The sequence below is a fragment of the Phacochoerus africanus genome, chromosome 2 (genome assembly GCF_016906955.1).
Source record: "Phacochoerus africanus isolate WHEZ1 chromosome 2, ROS_Pafr_v1, whole genome shotgun sequence".
Taxonomy (NCBI): domain Eukaryota; kingdom Metazoa; phylum Chordata; class Mammalia; order Artiodactyla; family Suidae; genus Phacochoerus; species Phacochoerus africanus.
Genome location: NC_062545.1, coordinates 168,488,979 through 168,504,842, shown reverse-complemented (window position 1 = coordinate 168,504,842; position 15,864 = coordinate 168,488,979). Strand labels below are relative to the sequence as shown.

General features: G+C 54.0%; 1 protein-coding gene across 3 annotated transcripts in view; it reads left to right on the top strand.

Moving 5' to 3' along the window:
- The window catches only part of ITGA11 (integrin subunit alpha 11), a 123,886-nt gene extending 109,027 nt beyond the window's left edge, over positions 1–14,859 (top strand). Inside the window, exons 22-30 of one of the 3 annotated variants that reach the window (XM_047767161.1) lie at positions 1,958–2,034; positions 4,050–4,139; positions 4,930–5,020; positions 6,295–6,408; positions 6,614–6,700; positions 8,541–8,651; positions 8,748–8,843; positions 12,626–12,739; positions 13,945–14,857. In XM_047767161.1, the coding sequence (XP_047623117.1) occupies positions 1,958–2,034; positions 4,050–4,139; positions 4,930–5,020; positions 6,295–6,408; positions 6,614–6,700; positions 8,541–8,651; positions 8,748–8,843; positions 12,626–12,739; positions 13,945–14,088 (924 nt within the window). In that variant the 3' untranslated portion in view covers positions 14,089–14,857. Of the gene's footprint in view, positions 1–1,957; positions 2,035–4,049; positions 4,140–4,929; positions 5,021–6,294; positions 6,409–6,613; positions 6,701–8,540; positions 8,652–8,747; positions 8,844–12,625; positions 12,740–13,483 lie in introns of all 3 variants that reach the window. The other 2 variants (XM_047767162.1, XM_047767163.1) reach the window with 2 other exon arrangements.
- The last annotated feature ends 1,005 nt before the right edge of the window (positions 14,860–15,864 follow it).

Below are 15,864 nucleotides of genomic sequence, written 5' to 3'. Positions count from 1 at the left end.
CCCCGGGACTGGGCACCCACCCCAGGAGAGCACCGGCCCTCCTTTCCCTTCAGGGGAATCCTACCATTCCCACCCACCACTCTCCCACCTCCTCCTGGACAGTCATCCCAGTGTCCTGTATCCTAACACATTTTTTGTGAGTTTTTTTTTTTTTTTTTGTCTTTTTAGGGCCACACCCACAGCATTTGGAGGTTCCCAGGCTAGGGGTCTAATCAGAGCTGTAGCCACCAGCCTACACCACAGCCATAGCAACACAGGATCTGAGCCATGTCTGCCACCTACACCACAGCTCACAGCAATGCCAGATCCTTAACCCACTGAGCAAGGCCAGGGATTGAACCTGCAACCTCATTGTTCCTAGTCAGATTAGTTTCTGCTGTGCCATGATGGGAACTCCCTAACACATTTTTAAAATGTCCAGCGCCTGTCATTGTGCTGTACCTGGGGAGAGAAGGAGAGAAAGATTAACGTTTCTTGAACACCTACCATGTGCTTTAAAGTACAAGTGAAGAGTGTAGGGAAGGGAGAAGCAAATTACCAGGAAAGGAAGGTAGACTCCAGATTATAGGGGCATTTGCCCATCAGCCCAGGCAGTGGGCAGCCACTGAAGGTTCTGTTGCAAGAGGAGACCTACTAGTGGTTAGAACTCAGCACCTTTACCACTGTTCCTGGGTTCAATCTCTGGTCTGGAAACTGAGATCCTACATCAAGCCACTGCACACCAAGGCCAAAAAATTAATAAAAATACTTTATAAAGGAGTTCCCTGGTGGCCTAGCAGTTAAGGACTTGGCATTGTCACTGCTGTGGCTCTGGTTACAGCTGTGGCCCACGTTTGATCCCTGGCCCAGGAACTTCCACAAGCTGTGGGTGTGGCCAAAGAAAAAAAAAAAAAAAAAAGAGGAGACCTAACTGAGGCCAAGCTGCTTGTTAAGTGGGAATCAGACAGAAGAGCTTGAAGCAGGAGCCAGCTAGAGAGCAGGAGTGTGCTCCCAGGAGCAGGGTCTGCAAGGGGGGGTGGCGGTGGGGGGAACATGGGGGAGGGGATTAGGGCTCCTTAGAAAAACCTCCCCAGTGGGACACAGTGAGATTGTAGTTTTTGAGGTGAGGCACTAGTGGAACCAGGAGATCTTGGGTAAAGACCCAGGGAGAACAGCACACAATCCAAGGTTCTCCACCTGACCCTGCAGCTGCCCAAGGAGGAGGGGGCCCCCAAGAGGACTCCTTGGGAAACCCCGTGAGGGTCAGACCTGGGAAGAACATAAGAGACCTGTGCAAAGTCCCAGTATTGCCACCAAGTGGGACAGAAGGCAGCATAGAGGGTCAGATGCCATAGGGCACAGTCAGGGGACCCAGGCCCTAATCCTGGGTGAAGGCCAAGGGAAGCACCAGAACTTGGGCCATCAGAGAGGCGGGAGGACCACCGGACCAGGAGACAGGTGCGTTGCTAGACTCTTGGGTAGCCCGGGACAGTCTTCACCCTTCTCCAGGCCTCACACCTGTTCACCCGCAAGAACAAGGTGCATGAGGCAGTCTTACCACTCGCCTCTGGCCCCCACATCCCACCGTACATGGTGATGGCCACCTCCTCTTCCAACCATCAAGTCCCTCACCCAGAAATTCCTGCAGAAAGAGCCTGAAGTTGGATTTGTTGCCTTCCCTTTGCCTGTAGGTAAAAATAAAAAAGTAGGTGGCAGAGGACTGGCCCCACAGCCAAGAAGCCCCATCAGGGGAGCTGTTGACCTTGGCTGCATTCTCCCCACAGTCCACAAGCTCAGCTCACATCACTCCAGCACCTGGTCCTCCCTCCCCCAGCCCATTCTGTGCCAGCAGGGCCCACCCAGAGGACACAGGGGCTGGGAAGCCTGGGCCGGGGCTGGGAAGCCTGGGCCAGGGCTGGTCCGGACAATGTCCAGACAGTTCCTGGCCACCTCAGCTCCAGCGACTTCTTCCTCGCAGGTGGCTTTCCGCCTCGATTTTGAGTTCAGCAAATCCGTCTTCCTGCACCACCTGGAGATCCAGCTCACAGCCGGCAGGTCAGGGCCTTGCCCGCTCCCTCTCCCTCCCTGCTTGCTGCTCTTGGCCCTGCTCTGCTGTTGGGAACGGGCCCTCCCCCCCCCACCAAGTCCATCCCTTACTGCCTCAGCCTGGGAGGGCCCTGGGTCAGCACCCAGGTGCTGGTCAACCTGCTGCACTGCCACCAATCTTCATTCTTAGGCAGCTTGGCTATAAGTGATATTACCCTTACCTGTCTGTAGCTTTTTATATAGCAGTTATTTCAAAGCCCTCCTGTTATGAAGCACTGTGCATATAATATCTCAGTCAGTTCTCACAACAGCCCCTTAAGATAGGCAAAACAAGGGTTATTCCCTACCCCACCTCCTGAGTCACGGGTAAGAAAAGGAAAGCTCAGAGAGGTTGAGTGAATTTCCCAACAACACACAGCATGTAAATACTACAACTGGAAACTAAACACTAGTTTTCCTACCCCTTATCTAGTGCTCTTTCTGTCCTGGTCACTACTTTCCTGTAAGAAACTTCCTTTTTTTTTTTTTTTTTTGTCTTTTTGCCTTTTCTAGGGCCGCTCCCAAGGCATATGGAGATTCCCAGGCTAGGGGTCTAATCAGAGCTGTAGCCACCGACCTATGCCAGAGCCACAGCCACGAGGGATCTGAGCCATGCCTGCGACCTGCACCACAGCTCACGGGAACACCGGATCTTTAACCCACTGAGCAAGGCCAGGGATCGAACCCACAACCTCATGGTTCCTAGTCGGATTCTTTAACCACTTAGCCGTGAAGGGAACTCCAAAACTTCCAATTTTAAAAGAACTTCCCTTACTCTGGGTGAGTCTGTCTCCCAGGCCTTCCTGAGGGAGTCGGCTATAGGTTGACACCACAAATCATCTATGTCAGTAATAAACACACGGAGGCAAAGAGGGATTCTGGCTGCTCTGAGCCTTATAAACTCTCCCGAGAACTACACCTGAGACATAAATACAGAGCACCAGCATTTACACACACACACACACACACACACACACACACACACACACACACACGCACAAACAAGTCATCAGTCACAGGAGCGCCAGGGATCAACAAACACACCAGCGTGTGCCTGTGTCTGGCAGTAGTTAGCCAAACTGTGCCCTTTGCTGGAATTCTCACTTGACACGAGGCAAAAGTTTGTAAGCTATCTTAAGGCCTCCCCCTTAGAAAACAGTCCCATTCTCACAGAGCAGTGAATGCCCTTGGCAGTACGGGTGTCAGCAGGTGTTTGTGAGTTGGGCATGTATAGGACATAGGATGGGGACATGGGGCGTCTGTGTGTGTCACGTATCCCTTTTCTCACTAAACACCTGTCTGGTATTTCTTCCAAAGGAAATGAAACGTAGTGTCTGTAACAGGCAGAAACTGTTATCTTTTTACATCTAAAATGATTTGCCCCAGTAGCTCATGGTGCTGGGAAAGGGAAGCTTATTTGACAAAACTCCTTCTGATGCCTCTCAATTTCCCTCCTGGGCCTTTTTAAGGCCCCCAAACCCTCGGCCACTGCCCTCTCCACCCCACCCACCACCAGCTCAAGAGGGCTAGTTCAAGGGTAGATAATGCTCTGCCGTGACTTCCTGGTGCTCTTGCCTTCTCTTGGGCAGCACCTTTCCCCAAAGGTGTCATCTCCCCTGGGGACCCCAGCATAGGATTGGCCATCGGACATAGGAGGAGGGCACACAGGCAGTTGTGACCAAGCTGACGTCTCTCCCAGCCTCTGGCCCCCACCTTCCCCTGCCCCAACCCAAGGCCAGATGTGCTGTGCCCAGAAAGAAGGCAGGAAAGGCTGGGCTCTCTAGTTCCCCTGCCTCCAGGCCCCTCCCCTCCTGGGAGACTCCCCAGATGCCCTGCCCACCGGCTGCCCAGCACAGCAGCCCTTGGGCAGCTGGGACGCAGGACGCGCCTGACCTGGACCCCTTCTGCTGCCTGAGCCAGTCGCGTGAGCCGAGTGGAGGGAGGGCTGCCCCTTCCTGACTGCGTGCTGCCGGCTCTCCTTGCAGTGACAGCGATGAGAAGGAGAGCACTAAGGAAGACAACACAGCCCTCCTGCACTTCCACCTCAAGTATGAGGCCGATGTCCTCTTTACCAGGTGGGCTGCAGCCCCAGGGCCCTGGTGCTAAGGGACTGTGGGATGGAGCCAAGTGTGTCCCCAAGAGTGCAGCCCCCTCGTCCATGGAGGGAGAGCAGGGTCAACATAGAGGAGGGAGGGAACACAGACCTGGCTCCCAAGGAGCTCCCCCACAGCAGGAAGCCGGGGCGGGCAGTGTCCACCCCAGGTGCGGGCTCAACGTGGGGGCAGGGTCTGCAGAGAATTTTAAAACAGTTCCAGAACCTGCTAAAAGTCCATCTGCTTTTCATTACCACCTTGCACCAGCAATTCTAAACAGCATCAGTGAGAAAGTGCCCCTCCCTGCAGGGCAGGCTGCTCCCATTGCCCACATGCCTGGTTCTGCCACTGGCCCCAGGCTGCCCCCCCCCGCCCCAAGGGCTCCCAGGTGGGTGAAGAAGTCAGAAGGTAGCATCAGACAGACAGAAGGTTTAGGCCATCTCACAGCCACCGCTGGAGGCTAGAACGGTACATGTTCATGATCAGAAGACGCCATGCCCCTGGGCAGGAGACAAGGACAGGGATGGCAAATAACTGGCTCTTTTGGTTCACACCCACCCCACCCCACCCCCAGGCAGATGTTGATAACTGCCCTTAGCGTTTGTTCCTACTGAGCCTCAGAATCCTTCCAACACGCATGCCCAATGGACACAGAGGAAACCTAATTGTGATCTAGGGGGAGGTGGGCACAGGCCCACACCCTCTTTCATTCCTTTATCCATCTAGCCAACACTGACTGAGCTTACGGTGGCCCTGTCCTCTGTCCCTGCAGGAGCAGCAGCCTGAGCCACTACGAGGTCAAGCCCAACAGCTCGCTGGAGAGATACCAGGGCATCGGGCCTCCCTTCAACTGCATTTTCAAGGTGAGGCTGGAGGGGAGCCAGGCAAACAGGGAAAGGTGGGAGCTGAGGATCCCCCATTTGGGGAGAGAAGAATCTTGAATCATGGCTAGTGCCTGGGGTTCGACCTCAACCCTTCCACCCACTCACTGTGTGACTTTAAGCAAGTCCCTTCCCCTCTCTGGGCCTCTCGGTTCTCATCTGCAAAATAACAGGGCTGTACTGGGAGGAAGTGTCAGTGAAGATGAGGTGTAACTGAATATAATATTTAAATATTTAAAAAAACAGTGGTCTAGATGCCCTGGGGTTTATTCTCTCCCATAAAAGAAGCCCAGAGTTGGCATCTTTACAAGACATCCAGGATTGGGTCTCCTTCTGTCTGTGCCTCCATCCTCAGCATGTGATTATCAGCCTCTCAAGTTCACCTCATAGTCCAAGGTGGCTGTACCTCCAGCCATCATGTTCTCATTCCAGGCAGAAGGAAGGGGAAAAGAGCAGGCCAGATTCCTCCCTACTAAGGAAACATCATGGCAGTTCCTCGCGCTTCCAGTTACCTCTCATTGACCAGCACAGTGTGATTTGGCTGTAAGGGCAGTTAGGAAATGCGCCTTTTTGTCTTAGTTTCTGTCACTAAGGAAGGAGGGAGAAGGAGAATAAGGAGGCAGCTTAGAGTCTCTGCTGTGGTGGGTCCTGTGATCTCCCCAGTCCTGAACTACTGGGCGACAGCTGGGGCAGGAAGACAGCTGGAAACACACAAGTGCCTTGATGGCTTGTCCAAGAGAGGTTTAGTAACTGCCCAAGGCCACACAGCTCATCCATGGCAGTAGCCTGGGGTCATGTGCTCAGGCTTCCGGACTCCAAAGCCCTGCTTGTAATCACCGTGGCTGTAACACCAAATGTGTTGTGGCTAGAATGCAAACTCCTGATGTACATGCTTTAGCAATTAAGGATTATATCTCCTAAGAAATGAATTGCTGTCACCATCTCTACTCCGACCTCTGTCTAGGGCCAGCAGGGCCAAGAGAAGTTAAAAGGGGAAGTAACCCTTGCTCTCAGTAATGCGTGCTCTCAGTCTCACAGCCCCCAGTGGCCCCCTTAGCCTCCAGGGACGCAGCCCTTTCAGCTTTTAGGCATGTTCATCCCTGCAGCCCCGGCCAAGGTCTGGAAGAGCTTTAGAGCTTCCACCATGAAAAGGCCTGGGGGTTTGGAGGGGCCGGTTTTCCAGGGCTGGCTGGGAGGATTGCCCTGCTGGACCTCATCCTCCACCCCTGACGGACTCCTCCCCGTCCCGGCCACAGATCCAAAACCTGGGCTTGTTCCCCATCCACGGAGTGATGATGAAGATCACCGTTCCCATCGCCACCAGGGGTGGCAACCGGCTGCTGCTGTTGAGAGACTTCTTCACTGATCAGGTACCCGGGCCAGGGGGTGCCGGCTTCGGGGGGGGGGGGACAGACACAGCCCTAGGTGTGTCCCCAAGTCCCCAGACCTCAGCTCCTTCTCCTGGGCCCAGGGCCAGCTGGGCCTCCTCTGGGAAGAGGAGGAGAGAGGACCGTGTCTGGGACGCCGAGTCTGCCAGTGCTGGTGGTGAGGCTGGGTGCATGTGTCCTTGTGCAGGCCAACACATCCTGTAACGTCTGGGGGAACAGCACTGAGTACCGGCGCACCCCGACAGAGGAAGACTTGAGTCGTGCCCCACAGCTGGTGAGTGTTGTCCTCCCCACCGGCCCCCGCCAGCTGCCAAGAGCCCCGGGGGATGAGGAGAAGGGGGCTGCCTGCGCTCCGAGGCTGCTTCTCTTCTTGTGCAATAGCTTGTCAATAAGAGCTTGTTGAGCACCTCCATGTCAGCCTCAAACCAAGAGGGAAACAGAATAAGGAAAGGATACTTCTTGTGCTTACACGGGATCAAGTGCAAAGAAGCCAGGGAACAAGGCTGGGATACGCATCAGGGGAGAAGCGGTGGAGCATACCCCCTTGGGTAAAGGAGCGGGGATCGTGGACTTTCCGCTGTGTCTGAAAGGACCGGTGGGATACAAACAGGCAGGAGGAGGAGGAGCCACACCACATGGGGCTTGTATTGGAGACACGGACCATGTCAGCCAGGGACTCCCTACACCTGCCCGGGGACGGAAGGCAGTCCAGCTGCAACTCCCGAAGCCGTCCCCAAGACACCTGCTGGGGTCCAGGTTTCCATTCTCAAAGCTGCCTCTGTCTCCACATACCAGTTTCTGAGGGTGCCTTTGCTAGTCTTTACCCAAACAAAAATCTGAGCTGCTTTCATTTTATTTCCCTGAACAAGTTCTCACAGAAAGCATCTTTAGAGTGTTGTCACTTTACTGAAGACTTGAGCTTGGGTGAGGTGAGGTGGCTGCTCGAGAGCAACGCAAATAAGTTTAACCCAATGGATTCTAATTATTTGATGATTTGTGTGGGTTTTCTATTAGGGTGGTGTTATCAGCAAGTAATATTAGCTTTAGTTTTACCACTCAATCCTTTTAAATTGTTTTCCTCATCTTATTGCTCTGGCTGGGACCTCCAGGGCAAATGGTAAACAGAAATGATGACAGTCTTGTCTTGATCCTGATTTTAAAGGAATTATTTTTAATTTTTTGTTATGAAATGTGATACTTGCCATAGGTTTTTGCATCTTTTTTTCTTCCTTTTTCTTTTTTTGTCTTGTTGTCTTTTAAGGCTGCTCCTGTGGCATATGGAGGTTCCCAGACTAGGGGTCGAATGGGAGCTATAGCCGCCGGCCTACACCAGAGCCACAGCAACACGGGATCTGAGCCTCATCTGCGACCTACACCACAGCTCACAGCAACGCCAGATCCTTAACCCACTGAGTGAGGCCAGGGATTGAACCCACATCCTCATGGATGCTAGTCAGTTTCGTTAACCCCTGAGCCACGAAAGGAACTCTGCATTTCTTGTTTCTTTTTTGGCCGCCCGACGGCACATGGAGTTCCCAGGCCAGGGATCAGACCTGAGCTGCAGTTGTGACCTACACTACAGCTGCTGCAGTCCACTGCACCAGGCCAGGGATCGAACCTGCATCCCAGGGTTTCAGAGACACTGCTAGTCCTGTCGAGCCACAACGGGAACTCCGCCATAGATTTTTTTTTTTTTTCCCCATAAACGCTCTTATTCAGATTCAGGAAGCGCCCTGGGAGTTTTTATCATAAACAGAAGTTAGATTTCCTAAAATGTTTTTTCTGCATCTGTTGCAATAATCTTATCATTTGCCCTTTAATGTGTTTGTATGGTGATAATATTTATAGGCCTCCTAACAGTGAACCAAAGTTCTGTTCCTGGAATACAGCCAGTTCTGCACAACTTCAAATGGGGCATCAGATATATACCATCTTTACCTTGTCCTCCAGCCATCCGCTGGCAGCTCCAGCCCATGTGTCCCCCACCTCCTTCCTTGCCTCCCGTCCTCTGCCCCTCCTTCCCCAGGAGCAAAACCCCACTTGGTCAAGCTGGGCAGCTGAGCCATCTCTCTGGTGGCCAAGCTCCTGGTCACCCTAAGACTCACCTCTTTCAGAATCACAGCAACTCTGATGTCGTCTCCATCAACTGTAACGTGAGGCTGGCCCCCAACCAGGAAATCAATTTCCATCTGCTGGGGAACCTATGGTTGAGGTCCCTAAAAGCAGTAAGTAGAGCTTGGGCCCAGGCTGGAGGAGGCAGGTGCTGAGGAGTCTCCCCCGTGGGGAGGGGCCACCTCCTGACGAGGCCTCTGCTTACACAGCTCAAGTACAAGTTGATGAGAATCACGGTCCTCGCAGCCTTGCAGAGGCAGTTCCACAGCCCTTTCATCTTCCGAGAGGAGGATCCCAGCCGCCAGGTGAGCACCTGGGAACCCGGCAGACCTGGGCTCGGCCAGGCCAACTGGGGAGCGGGTGCCCCTTCCCCTTGAGTTTCCCTACACCCCCTGCGGGAGAGAGAGGGACAGGCTTGCCAGTGGCTGGTGCAGCATCAGAGGAGAGGGAAAATAGAGACCAACAGGCTGTTAGGGGCAAAAGTGGGGAGGAGGGGCCAGAAATAGGCACTCGCCCTGTGCCTAGGGCCACCAGGCTCTTCATCGCAACAGCCCCATGGAGGCAGAGGAAGGAGGGACACCTGTGTGTTTTACACTAGAGGAAGTGGACATGTAGCCCAGGCCTGCCTGCCTGCCTCAGTGGCAAGGCTGGGTCTTAGCAGGCTGGCAGCCTAGCGTGGCCAGCCAACCCTTCCCTCCCCATCCATCCCCTCCTGAAATCTAATGAATAGAGTCTGGAGTGAATTGAATGTATGAAGACCAGGGTTGTGAGATGTCTCTGCACGGGGATGCTTTTTGAATTGGGTAAAACCAGACTGTCACAGATCAGACCAGCTTGAATCAGGGTCCAGGAAAGGTGTGAGGCTCCGTGCCGTGCTCTCTGGGAAGATGAGAAATAGGGTCTTGAAAAGCCCAGACCTCTGGAAGGAGCCAGGCATCCTGGACATGGGATGCTGCTGCCCTCCACTGGCCACATCCCCAAAGTGCAGCCGGGGCTCCAGGTGAGCAGCCCACAGCAGATACCCAGTTAACCCGCTGCCCCAGGAAATGCTGGAGAGCAGAATGGGCCAGCTCAAGAAGCCAGACATAAGTAAAATACAAACACAGATTCCAAAGAGGAGGGGGCATGCCAGGCAGAGGGGTAGCAGGTGCAAAAGCCCAGAAGCAGGAGTTCCTATTGTGGATTAGTGGGTTACTAACCCGTCTATTACCCATGAGTATACAGGTTTGATCCCTGGCCTCGCTAAGTGGGTTGAGGATCTGGTGTTGCCATAAGCTGCAGTGTGGGTCTCAGATGCAGCTCTGATCTGGCGTTGCTGTGACTGTGGTGTGGGCTGGCAGCTATAGCTCTAAAAAGCAAAACAAAGCAAAAAAGAAAACAACAAACAAAAAAAAACCCAAAGAGGTCCAGAAGCAGCACTTAGGGGACCTACCCAAGAAGTGATTTGTTCATTCCTCAGTGTTTGTTGGGGGTCCCCCTATGACTCAGGCCTCCCAAGGGATACAGGGATGAATTAGGCAGAAAAGGGGATGAGGACAACAAAGTGTGGGTGCAATCGGGGGGTGAGCCCAGGTCCTGAGGGTAAGGGGTGATCAGAGCAAGGACCATCTAGGGAAAGCTTTCTTGAGACAGTCCACTTGAATCTTGAGAGACACGTAAGAATTTTCCAGACAGCCAGGTGACAAGAGTTGTGGTTCAGGCACTTCCCTACACACACAAACTACCCTTCTCTCCACACTCATTCATCTGTCATTTACTAGCTTAAGTGATTTCTCCTTCTCCTTCCACTCCCACCCCCTGCCGCCCAAAACCCCTCTTATACTCTCAGGATGCCTCTTTTCTCTTTTGGAAACCCAGCAACCCCAAATTTAAGCTCCTGTTGGCTTGGCTCTGTGCAAGGTGCAGGTGTGGGAAGGCAGGGGCAGGACCCAGCCTTCAGGGATGGAAAGAGAGCATAGAAGGGACCTGCCATCTATTATGTGTCACAGCAGACACATCGCATGTTATCCTCAGCACTGTGAGATGTGTCCCCACATCCATTTTTCAGATGTGATACTGAGGCTGTGTGAGATGAGGCGCGGGGGAGGAGGCTTGCCTCGAGTTGAATAGAGTCAGTAGCAGGCAAGCTGTCTCGGGGTGTGTTCATTCAGGCTCTCAGCACCATGACTGAGCTCCTGCTCCGGCCCAGGCACTCTTCCAGGCACTGAGGATACAGCAGTGAGCAAAACAGATAAAGCCCCGGCTCTCCCCAGAGCTGACACTGCAGATGGGGAAGAAGAGGCCATGACAAATATATACAGTGACAGTGGTAATGAGTTCTGCTCAGAAAAACTCAGGCGCCTAAGGGTGGAGACGAGGGGGTGCTCATTTATACAGAGAGATGGAGGAAAGCCTCTCCCATAAAGAGATAGCAGACAGAGACTAGGACGATTGCAGTGGTGCCACGTGATGGGGTTAGCACAGCCCTGCCAGCAGAAGGAACAGCAGTGCAAAGTTGCAACAGCAGGCGTGTGCTGGGCATGTTGGCGGCCAGGTGGCTGGAGGACTGGAGTAGAGCAAGGGGCAGAGCAGGAGCTGAGGCCGGTGAGATAAGCAGGGCCGGAGGTGCAGGACCTCCCAGGCTAGGACAAGGACTCTATTTTTCACTCTGAGATGGCAAAAGAGCAGAGAATAAATCCTTCCTCTGGCTGCTATGCCAAGAACAGATGGTAGGGGGCGAGGAAACACAAAGGGCCAGCTGGGCAGCTACGGGGTGGGGGGGGTGGTCTCTGGGTGGAAGACAAGGGTGCCAGTCCAAAGAGATAGCCTTGGAGGTGGGAGGAGGTGCCACATCCTGGGTGTTTCAAAGGTAGAGCAGATAGACTTCGCTGGAGTCCCTGTGGGTGTGAAAGTAAGAGTTCGTGACCGATGCAAGAAGCGAGAGCAAGGAAGGACAAGGCTGACATTTGCTTTGATGGGAAAGATATTGAAGGAACAGGTTGGAGGCTGAAGAATGAGATCAAGGGTTTGTTCTGGAGTTCCTGTCGTGGCTCTGTGGTTAACGAATCCGACTAGGAACCATGAGGTTGCAGGTTCAATCTCTGGCCTTGCTCAGTGGGTTAAGGATCTGTCGTTGCCGTGAGCTGTGGTGTAGGTTACAGAGGCAGCTGTGATCCCACGTTGCTGTGGGTGTGGTGTAGGCAGGCAGCTGTAGCTCTGATTCAACCCCTAGCCTGGGAACTTCCACATGCCTTGGGAGTGGCCCTAGAAAGGGCAAAAAGACAAATAATAATAATAATAAAATTTTTTTAAAAAAGAGTTTGTTCTGGGATGGTTGAAGATGCTAGGCAGCCTGAGCAGACAGTTGGATAGGAGTCTGGGATGGAGTGGAAAGACCCACTAGAAGGTAGAAGTGTGAGAGCATCCTTAGCATGAGATGGTCACAGCCCGAGGCCTGAGTGAGTTTGCCCAGGGCTGCATCAGGCTTTCTCAGCCCCGGGCACTTTTGCTTGCAGAACCTTCCTCCATACTAGAAAAAAATTTTAATTATTATTTTATGATTCAGTCTGCATAAAGGCATGATCATATTCATTGTTTTATTCTAACTTTAAAAGAAATCAGAACATTTTTGTGGGTCCCTAAAAGCATCATGGACCCTGGGCACCGTGACCCCTGTACCTACTCTCTAAGTCAGCGCCAAGCTCACCAGGGAGTGACTATGGATAAAGAAGAGGTCTGAGGACAGAACCATGGGTCACACCAACAGTCAGAAGTTTAGGAGATGACAGGGAAGCAAAGACAACAAGAAAGAGGAGCCCATGTGATAGAAGGAGAATCCAGGGACAGTCGAGTGGCCTGAGGCTGAAGGCAGAAGGTGGTGTCTCAAAGAGGCCAGGGGATCACCTGGTCACTTAACACATGTGTCCACTGTGCAGGCCTCTCTGTTGGCTGGGTGCCACCCACCCTCCAGCATCTCCCTGAGGAAGGGGATGCAGCTCTCCCACCATGTGCCAGCTGCCTCTCTCCCGCCCTCCTTCCCTGCCCCATGCTGCCATTGGGCCCCTCGACAGCAGTGCTGTTGACCTGGCCGCCACTGCTCCCCTTGCAGATCACGTTTGAGATCTCCAAGCAAGAAGACTCCCAGATCCCCATCTGGATCATCGTGGGCAGCACCCTGGGGGGCCTCCTGCTGCTGGCCCTGCTGGTCCTGGCGCTGTGGAAGGTGAGGGCCCCCTCGGGGTGGGGGTGGGGAGCAGCATCCTGGCTGTCCAGGCCTGGGGCTCCGGCCTCTGAGCTCTGTGGCCAGTCCCCATATTCTCTTCCACACGGGACTGGTATCCATCCAGCCTCCTCCCCAGAGCTTGCCAGCCACGGAGGCAGATTGGCCAGGGCCACCAGGGGGCACTCAACCCATGGCAGGTCCCTCTGAGAACCTGATGAAGGCTAGGGTTCCTCTGATCAGAAGAAAAAGCAGATACACAGGAACCATGAGGTTGCGGGTTCCAACCCTGGCCTCACTCAGTGGGTTAAGGATCCAGCGTTGCCATGAGCTGTAGTGTAGGTCACAGACGCGGCTCGGATCCAGCATTGCTGTGGCTGTGGTATAGACCAGCAGCCGTGGCTCTGATTGGACCCCTAACCTGGGAACCTCCATATGCCGCAGGTGTGGCCCTAAAAAGCAAAACAAAAACAAAAGAACCGTGGTCTCCTCCTGTTACAGATGAGGGGAGGGAAGCCCAGCGAGAGTGTTGACTGGGGCAGCGTCAGCACGACTGCTGGCTTCCTGACACGTGGTTCCCTGTTAGGGTTGAAGTGGCCCACTGCGCAGCGTCGTGGTTGGTGGGGGAGAGCTGGGCCTTCGGGGAGGAAAGAAGCCTGAGGAGGGTTGGCAGAGGGAGAGCAGGAAGGGGAGGCAGGCCTTGTCCACCCTGCCCACTCCTGAGATGTGCCCCGTGCCTCCCCACAGCTCGGCTTCTTTAAAAGCGCCAAGCGCAGGAGGGAGCCCAGCCTGGATCCCACCCCCAAAGTGCTGGAGTGAGGCTCCGGAGGAGGCTGTGAGTTGACGGGGGCCAGCACGCGGGCCCAGGCGGGGTGCAGGCCCAGGCCCGTGGCCCACCGAGCTGGGGTGGAGAGGACGCCAGCTCACTTTGCACTTGACCTCATCTCTTGAGAGACCGAGTCTGCTCCTCCCGAAAGGAACTCAAGCCAGTTTGAAGAGGGACTGTCCTACTGGGAGGCAGAGGCACCTCCAACACAGATCCCTAGGGATTTAAAGGGACCTCTCCCGAGGTACACCACACAGCTGCCCCCAGGCTCTGTAGGGGCATTTGCTGCCCCCACCACTATGGTGCTAGGAATTCGCCACCACCCCATCCTCAGAAGAAACCCAGAGAGCAAGACTACAAAAGCCCACTCTGCGCTCCCCAGGCCCCTAGTTCCTGTAGGACCCCATGGGACAACAGATCTGCATTCTGCGCTGTCCTCCCTCCCTCAAGCTGCCTGCCCATGGCTCCAGAGACACCCCACCCCTTCCCCAGGCTGGAGGTAGGTCCCCGGAGGCCCCCTGAGTGAGAAGCTTGGCGATGACAGCTGCTGGCCCCGGATGAAGACAGACTCTGGGATGCAGAGAATGTGACAGACGGGCCGCTGGGGCTTAGGAGACAGGGTGCCCACCGAGATGGGGAGGTGGGTGGGCCCTCCCCCTCCCCTCCCCCCGACCCCCACCCCCACCACGCTTTCACACTGACCTCCACCCCCTCCCCCTCCCACAGTGCTCACAGCCACTGCCGGCCTGTGACTCCCACTCCTCCACTGCTTTTGTTCAGGGTGCCCTGCTGAAGCGTGCAGACGGCACAATCCCCAGGGCTTCATGCTTCCCTACACAATGGCCTGGCCCAGAGGCAAGGGTAGGGGTGGGGAGCCTCCCCTCTCTGCTTCGCCTCCTCCCTCCACACACGCACCCCCCCTCCCATCCCCCCCTTCCGCCCATCATCACCCGTGCCGAGAGAAGGGCTGGATCGGCGCTGAGAGCTCCTCTCTGGAAAGCACAGATAAAGCTGGTGCAGGGACCTCTGGAGCCTGTGCAACCTCGGTGGCAAATGTCCGATCTGCCAGCCCATGGGACGAATGGTATCACCAATGATGGCACCCCGAGGACAAGAGGCACACCTGGTGCCCAGCCAAGTAATTTATGCCTTAACTTTGTTTTGAGGTAGCAGTGAAAGGGGGATACATCAAAGGCATCTGTCCCCTGTCACACAGTACGACCTTTACTGTCGTAAATATTTTTAAGAAATTATAAAAAAAAAAAAATACAGTGTTTAAAAACAACCAAGAGGCTGCCATCCCTTCTGTGGGCAGAGCATGTTCCAGTGAGCCACACTCTGAGGACAACAGGTGGATGAGGGGCTCCCTGCTTCCTCCCATTGTCTCGAAGTGTTGGGAAGGGACTTGTCCACCCTTTGCTTCCTACAACGTCTCCTCCCAGTGGCTGCCTGGTCTGGGATGGACATCTGCAGTGACGGAGCACTCGCTCCCTCCCAAGCCCACCCACTCTACCTTTGGCCAGTTTGGATGGTTGAAACTTGCATGTCACAGTAGTTTCTACACCATTGTTCCTGCTCTTTCCTCGCAGGCCTCCCAGACTGTGTAGGTTAGCGTTTTAGTGTTGACACTCATACCCTGACTTACAGGTTCACCTTTACCCACAAGCTACTCTTTAAATTGTCTCCATTCTATTCTCATCCCGTTGGAATCCCAAGAAGCCCATAGACCCTTAGAAATTATGAGGTTCTGTTCTCCCATAGATGGGGATGCTCAGAAGCAGAGAAGTTAAGACAGAGCCCCAAGTTCCACAGCAAAATCCAGACTCCCCCAGGACTGCATGCTCTCAAGCCAAACAGCCTTTCTAGCCCCGCCTTAGAAGACCTAAGGGAAGGAATCTAAAGAGTTGATATGAAGTCCCCCTTTATGGGAATACTCTTTTTCTCAAACGGTGAAACCAAAATTCGAAGTAAACATTTTAAAATCATATTTCATTGAGTCATTGCCCTCAAGAATGGAGTCACCTGGCTACAGGAGATGTGACTCTGCACCCAGACATGCATTGTTTGGTCTTGCACCAAGTCTTCTATCAAACACCATCAACTTGGAGAACATGTTCATGTGAAACCTGACTTTTAGAGATTGGCCATCCCATTTTTTTTTAATTGCCACGTGCAGCCACTCTGCAGGCCAAGCAAAATGTCAGATGCAGCCCAGAGTTGAACTGCCACCTGTGGGTCAGAGGCTCCCTTCATCCCCAGAAGGTCACAGTCCTTCCCTGCCCTTCCCCACCCTACACCAAGA